The sequence below is a fragment of the Gekko japonicus genome, unplaced genomic scaffold (assembly GCF_001447785.1).
Source record: "Gekko japonicus isolate JY-2015 unplaced genomic scaffold, Gekko_japonicus_V1.1 scaffold654, whole genome shotgun sequence".
In the NCBI taxonomy this organism is placed as follows: Eukaryota; Metazoa; Chordata; class Lepidosauria; order Squamata; family Gekkonidae; genus Gekko; species Gekko japonicus.
Genome location: NW_015160228.1, coordinates 33035 through 39729, shown reverse-complemented (window position 1 = coordinate 39729; position 6695 = coordinate 33035). Strand labels below are relative to the sequence as shown.

Sequence of the window (6695 nt, the reverse complement as noted above, 5' to 3'; positions counted from 1 at the left end):
GGTACAGGTTGCCTTGGCAACATTCTAGAAGTCCCAACATGGTGCTAATGGGCACCATGGCTCCCAACAGACATCGTTTCTTGCATCCCAGATGTTTTTAGAAAGTGAACAAGGCCAGGTGGGGGTGTTGCCCAGCAAGGCTTCTGATTGGCTTTGCATAGTTTCCAAAACATTGCTTTGGCAACAGCTGCCACCAGAGCACAGGGATCCGCACTGTGTGATTGAAGGTAAGCTGCGGCAGCCATGTTCTGGCTGATTCCACCTTCTGTGGTAGCCACTGTGTGGCTGTGCCAGAAAAAGTTTGGAGAATCCTGCACTAGGAGGTCAGGTGACGCTTGCAACTTGGACAGGACGCACAAAAACCCTCCGAAAAATATTGGTATTTCCCGATACTCCTGAATCTCAATATCGGTATGGTATTGGGATTCGGGAAATATTCAGGATTGCCTAATTTTTTCAGCTCCATTATACCCTATGGAGGTATAATGTGGGGGCTGAGTGGAGACTCCTTTTTTAGAAATGCTATAGATGTGAATACCAGACCCTTGGGATCACACTCATGCTATGACCAGTGTTCTTTCTAAACTGAGTTAGTGTGATCTAGCTCACAGTATTTTAGCCTCCAGCTCACAGATTTTTGTCTCAGCTCAGGAAGGATGGCTCCAGAGCGAACTAATTTATGCAGTAGCCAAATCGCTTGCTCACAACTTTAATGCCAGTAGCTCACAAAGTAGGATTTTTGCTCACAAGACTTCACAGCCTTTCTCCCCAGTGAGGACCCAAAGTAGCTTACATCATTCCCCTCGCCTCCATTTTATCCTCACAACAACCCTGTTAGGTAGGTGAGGCTGAAAGTGACTGGCCCACAGTCATCCAGCAAACCTCCTTGACAAAGGGGACATCTGCACCATTTGCACCACTTTAACCCCTTTTGAACGAGACTGCTGGTTTAGATTATATGTGCTGTTTCAACAGAGCAATTCTTTGCTTTCTGCAACATACTTTTCCTTACGGACATAGGGAAAAGATTACAGCAGCTTCCCTCAGACAAGCCCAGAAGAGATCAAATAACAGTTGTTCTCTTCAGAGCACACTGTGTTCCATTTCCACTATCTCCGAATTAATCAGTGTGAAGCCAAACACGCCTCATAACACCCCACCAACATCAAGGGAAACCCAGCAACCCACACCTGTGATCCGTGGGGCAAGGCTGAACTTGCGCAGCTTCTGCTCCCATGCATCTTCCAAATCTTGGGCCAGCACAATCTCCTTCCCGCCATCATCATCATCATCATATTTCTCTTTCTTTCGCTGCAGGCGCTCCTCCTCCGCCAGGCAGCGGATCTCGTGGTCCGAATACAAGCTCTTCTCCAGGTCCATCTAGAGAGTAAACCAGAAAGTTATCAGGTCAGGGGCCAGAGCAGCAGAGTTCTGCAAGTCACCTTCCTGTATGGCTCAGGAAATCTACAATATCGTGATTCTGAACATGTGTGACAGGTACTGTCTCATGTTAAAACCTGGGAACCTCAGCTTTTCTGGAGAAGATGGTCAATTCAAAAGCAGTCATGCACTTTTTCATTTTAACACATCAGTTGACACATTCGGAATACCACCACAAGGTAGGCCAGACAGAAATTGTGTGTGATTGGCTCACGTTCACCCAGTATGCTGCCACATACAGAGCAGGGATTCAAACATGGCTCTCCCAGATCCTTGTCTGACACTCTAATCACAACATTAGACTGGTTCTCCTTTAGATTCTAAACCATTCTCTCCTCCCAAAATTTTATATGAACTGTTTACTATTCCAAGGAAAAAAACATTAAACTACATATACTCCTCAACCCAAATTTATCCGTGCACATTAACATGCATTGGAACTGGGCACAAGACTCAACTCATCGTTTTGTTTTTCCTGTGGGAACCGTTATGCATTTTTGATCTGCTGCTAAATTAAGTACTATTAAGCCTACACTGTTGTAAAACTGTTCTCATCTGGATGGTTTGCCAGCCTTCCAGTACTTTGAAAGTATGGTCTGCCAGACTTCCAGTACTGCACTATCAAATATGACCAACATTTCTCAGCAGGCAGGGAGACCAGGTGTTTCCAGTTTGGAGAGCTGGATTTTTCTCATCTCTGAAAAGAGATCTTTAGCCATTTCCCAAGACAGGCTAACTGAGAGATGCGGGATCAAAGATTTTCCAGTGCTTTATTTTTCAGTTTCGGGGGGGGGGGGGGGGTAAAATGTGACCAATTTTCTATGAATTCTCCAGTGTTAATTCTAAGTTCTCCCATGTCCCTTTGAATTCTCTATTCAAAACTTCAGGCTACTGGAGAGGATTCTGTCCAGTCCTTCATCTGAACAGTGCTTGTCACCATATTAAGAGATGAGTTGTTAGACTTCCCCCCGCCCCATACATATGCCCCATCTCTCTTTAGAGATCTGCCAAAATGCTCCACAACCATCTGGAATTTCACCACTGAAAACAGAAACCTCTGTGTGCGACTGTGTGCTGCTGCTTCTCCACAGTTCTGAACAGCAGACTCTTGATCTTGGCCTGTCAAACTAGGGTTACTACATTTTGAAAAGCAAAAAAAGGACATATTTCCCTACTGACTACTTCAAACAAGTGATTACCAGTTAAGGTTGCCAGACCCCAAGAGCAACAACCTGCAGCCAACCCTCTCCCTCCCCTCCTGCCAGATTTAAAGGGCTTCAACTGCTTGGCGGGGAGCACGGGGCCTGCCAATCACCTGGAGGGTCCTTTAAGTCTTGCAGGAGAGAGGGAAAGGGGCTGTTACTGGCTGCCTGCTCTGTAAAAATACCCTTTAAAGGGTGTTTTTGCGAGTAGGTTGGAGGTAGCAGCATGCAGGGCTGATTTTCCAGCAGCAATTGATTCACTGCTTGGGATTCAGGCATGCACGCTGCCACCCTACTTGCAGCCAGCCCTGCATGCTGCTGTCCCATTCACAGTGAGCAGGGCAGCAGCATGCGCACCTGAATCCCAAGCAGCGAATCGCCACTGGGAAATCAGCCCTGGGCACTGCAGCCCCCACCCCGCTCACAAAAAGGCCCACAGAGCATGCGGCCAGCAACAGCCCCTCTCCCTCCCTCCTGAAAGATGTAAAGGGCCCTCCAGCTGACTGATAGGCCACATGCTCCCTGCCAACCAGCTGAAGCTCTTTAAATCTGGCAGGAGGGGAGGGAGAAGGGTGGCTCTGGGTGGCTGCTCTTGGACCCAGAGCTTGGGGGCATTCCCACCCACCCCCAACAAATCCCCCGGCCGGAGCAATGGGGGAACCTGACAGCCCTATTACCAGTGCTCCGCCTCCTTCTAAGATGTGCCGATGAGCAGCTGCTCATTTCTGGAGCCGTGCAGGGTCTTGCACTGCCAGTGGCCCATTTTAAGATTACAGTGCTCCCTCTAAGCTGAGTTAGTGTGAGCTAGCTCAGTCTTTTAGCCTCTGGCTCATGCATTTTTGTCTTAGCTCAGGAAAGATGGCTTCAGAGTAAACTAATTTATGCAGTAGACAAATCGCTCGCTCACAACTTTAATGCCAGTAGCTCACAAAGTAGAGTTTTTGCTCACAAGACTCCACAGCTTAGAGAGAGCACTGATTACAGAGCAGTTATATTCTGCTCAAAATGTGAACTGCTCTGCTCAGTGGGGGGGAAATTAGAGGGGACATTGGTGATCACTGACAAATTTCATTTTAAATACCTCTACTATTTAAGATGTTATAATTGCTACTAAATAGCAATACTCCTAACCTTAGTTCCAATCCAAAAAGAAGACATTTTTATCAAAAAAATTTAAAAGAGCCAAGAGGAAGGATACCAAAAAGGGGGCATCTGGTAGTCCTAGCAAAACGCTCCGTTCGTTTGAATGGACCTGGTTGCATTTATTATACCATATTTGTTGATTAATATTTAAAATGCCCTTGTGCCCGCCAGACCTGGCTCTCGATCGCAAACTGAGCCTCCGATCCGCCCTCTTTTACCTCTCAGCCAATGAAATGTTCCTCCCCGACTTAGCCCCCACCCTTCTCAAGCCCGCGCATGCGTAGCTCCCTCCTTCACCTGCTCCACAAGCTCAGCCATTTCCTTCTCAAACGGGTTCATCGGCTGCGTCACTCTGGGTGGCCTCTGCAAGCAAAGCGCCCCCAGCAGCCTCCATTTCGACCCGGCAGCCACCGAGCTGGAGAGTCCCCGACAGTGGCCACTACCGCCGAAAGCTCCCCAGGTCCATCTGTGCAGGGCCCCGAACAGCGCCCTGTAGCTGGGCGCCGCCATCTTCCCACAATGCACCGCGATGGATGGACGGATGGCACCTCCTCTTCCCACAATGCAACACGGCTCTTCCTGACGGCCGGGCAGCCGCCGTCTCCGTGGGGTTTTAAAATTTAGCTTAGGCGCCACCATTTCTTTCATCCATAAGACGCCGCGAGAAAAACCTTAATTCATACAGGCCCAGGGAGGCAGGAAAGGATAGAGCAGCGAGTTCCGGAAGAGACACCCCCCCCGCGCGCCGCCAACAACCTTTCCCCATTTGGTACCGGAAGTTCCGTCTCTCTGGCCCTCTATCCTCCCATCTCTGTGGTCTGCACGGTTCTCGGAGAGTGGCAGGACGGAGGCGCGGGAGGACCATGATTGCAGTCTTGGCGGCTGCTCGACGGAGGCTTTTGGGGGGCGATTCTGGGTAAGAGATTGCAGGCTGGGTTGGGGGGAGACAGAGTGGAGGGGAAATAGAGAGTCCGGGGGAAGAAGGCAGGAATTTCACAGGCGCCTCCACCACCCCGCCTTACTGTTTCCACGATAAGTTAGTAATATTCATATCTAGTCCTCTCTCCAGCAGCTGAAGGCGATGTGCAGAGTTCTTCCTTATCTGCACAACAACCCTAAAAGGTAGGCTGGATTAGAAAAGAGTCACTGGTCCCTCCAAGGTCATTTCCCAGTGAAGCTCATGGCAGGGGGGAGAATTGAGCCTGGCGTCTTCCCAGCCCACTAACACCCTACCCAGGAGCCTTCCTTACTTTAAGAGTGTTGTGATTACTTACCATTGTTCAAGCAGTATTGTTTATTTCTTTTTCAAAACAAGACATACATTTTGTTATCAAACTGGCATACTGGTGGAATTTCTACCTGGCATCCCCTCGGGTGATTTGTTAAAGACATGCTTCTTGCTCCACTCCAGACAGCTTCACCCCTTGCAGGGAAAATACTTCAGGAAGGGGCCACAGATCAGCAGCACAGCAGCTGTTTGTGATGCAGAGGGTCTCAGGTTCAACCCCCAGCATTTCCACAAGGAGAATCAGGCAGCAGGTGATGTGAAAGTCCTCTGTCTGAGACTCTGGAGAGTTGCTGCCAGTCAGAGTAGACAATACTGACCTTGACTGCCCAAGGATCTGATTTGGAAGAAGTGTGGTCAGAAAAGATTAAACAATAAAGAGCTGGAACATCAAGTATGCAACATGATGGCTACAAGACCCAACGAGAAAGCTGGGATCTCAAAAACACCCTTCAGAAAAAGCAGCTTTATTTATGTTGGTGTGTATATGATACAGATGCATACAGTATACAGATCTCAAGTATACATTCAGTTAGATTCTTGTACCTGACAACCTTTAGCAAACAACAGTCTTAAAAAATAAGTGGAATCTACTGTCTATACAACATGAAAGTCAAAAATGCCATCACATAGATACTAACCCGAAAAACTGATGCGATTAGACAATGAGTCTTCAGTGGTAACTGAATATTAATAGCTTTAAAATTAAAAACTTCCACTAAAGCTGTATCTCATTTCATTTTTTTTTCTCCCCGATGGGGAATTTTTTATTGCATTTTTATTAAAACTACAAACTATAATAGAAATAAGGAAGGGGACTACATTATTTAAGGGAATAAAAACCCAAGAGTGGAGATCTTCTAATCAGCTTAAATACACATCTAGTCTTAATCATATTAATCTCATTACAAACTGAGTCACATAGTCTGTTAACTTTTCCCACATCTTAAATTTAACTGATATCAGGAAATACCCCAAAGCATCTCAATTCAAAATTTTTCAAAGGCACAATTCAGAATCCTTCAGCCTTCACTTCTTGTCCAGTCTCTTCCGCAACTTATAAGGACTTTTAGGAGCTGCTGCCCCTTTCTCAAACAGTCCTCTCCGGAAGAACCCGAGTCCAGCTCGCCACTGGACTTGCTGTCCCCTTCTTTTTCTTCCTCCTCTGGCCCTCCCAGCTGAACTCTTAAAAATTCTCTCGCTTTCAGAACAGTGTCAATCTTTTCTTTTTGATCCTTCATTTTGAATGTGATGCCTTCTGGAATTAACCATCTATATCCAATTGAATTTGTTTGAAGAAAAAGAACAAGATCTTTATATTTCTTTCTCCACTGTCTTATTTCAAATGGAATATCCTTCAGTACTCTGATAACACTCTCCCCAGCTCTCAGGGGTGCTCCAGATACTGCTTTCAGGATTGCATCCCTTACATGCCTCTTTGAGAATCTTATGACAATTTCCCCAGGCAGATTATTTTTCTTTATGTATCCTGAATATGATCTGTAGTCCACCTCCATTTCGCTTAGCAAAAATTCCGCCTTCATCTCTGTCACTGGGGCCAGTATGTCACTCATCTCTTCCTTCAGATTCTCTCCCTTAGTCTCTGGCATGTCCTGAAAGCGAAG

General features: G+C 46.8%; 2 protein-coding genes across 2 annotated transcripts in view; one reads left to right on the top strand and one right to left on the bottom strand.

Annotated features, from left to right (window-relative positions):
* MRPL46 (mitochondrial ribosomal protein L46) overlaps nucleotides 1-4449 on the bottom strand; it is a 7696-nt gene extending 3247 nt beyond the window's left edge. Inside the window, exons 1-2 of the mRNA XM_015411916.1 lie at nucleotides 4083-4449; nucleotides 1191-1380 (exon numbers count right to left, since the gene is read on the bottom strand). Coding sequence (XP_015267402.1) covers nucleotides 1191-1380; nucleotides 4083-4433 — 541 coding nt within the window. The 5' untranslated portion in view covers nucleotides 4434-4449. The remainder of the gene's footprint in view (nucleotides 1-1190; nucleotides 1381-4082) is intronic.
* A 136-nt stretch (nucleotides 4450-4585) lies between these two features.
* MRPS11 (mitochondrial ribosomal protein S11) overlaps nucleotides 4586-6695 on the top strand; it is a 16233-nt gene continuing 14123 nt past the window's right edge. The window contains exon 1 of the mRNA XM_015411929.1: nucleotides 4586-4701. Coding sequence (XP_015267415.1) covers nucleotides 4649-4701 — 53 coding nt within the window. The 5' untranslated portion in view covers nucleotides 4586-4648. The remainder of the gene's footprint in view (nucleotides 4702-6695) is intronic.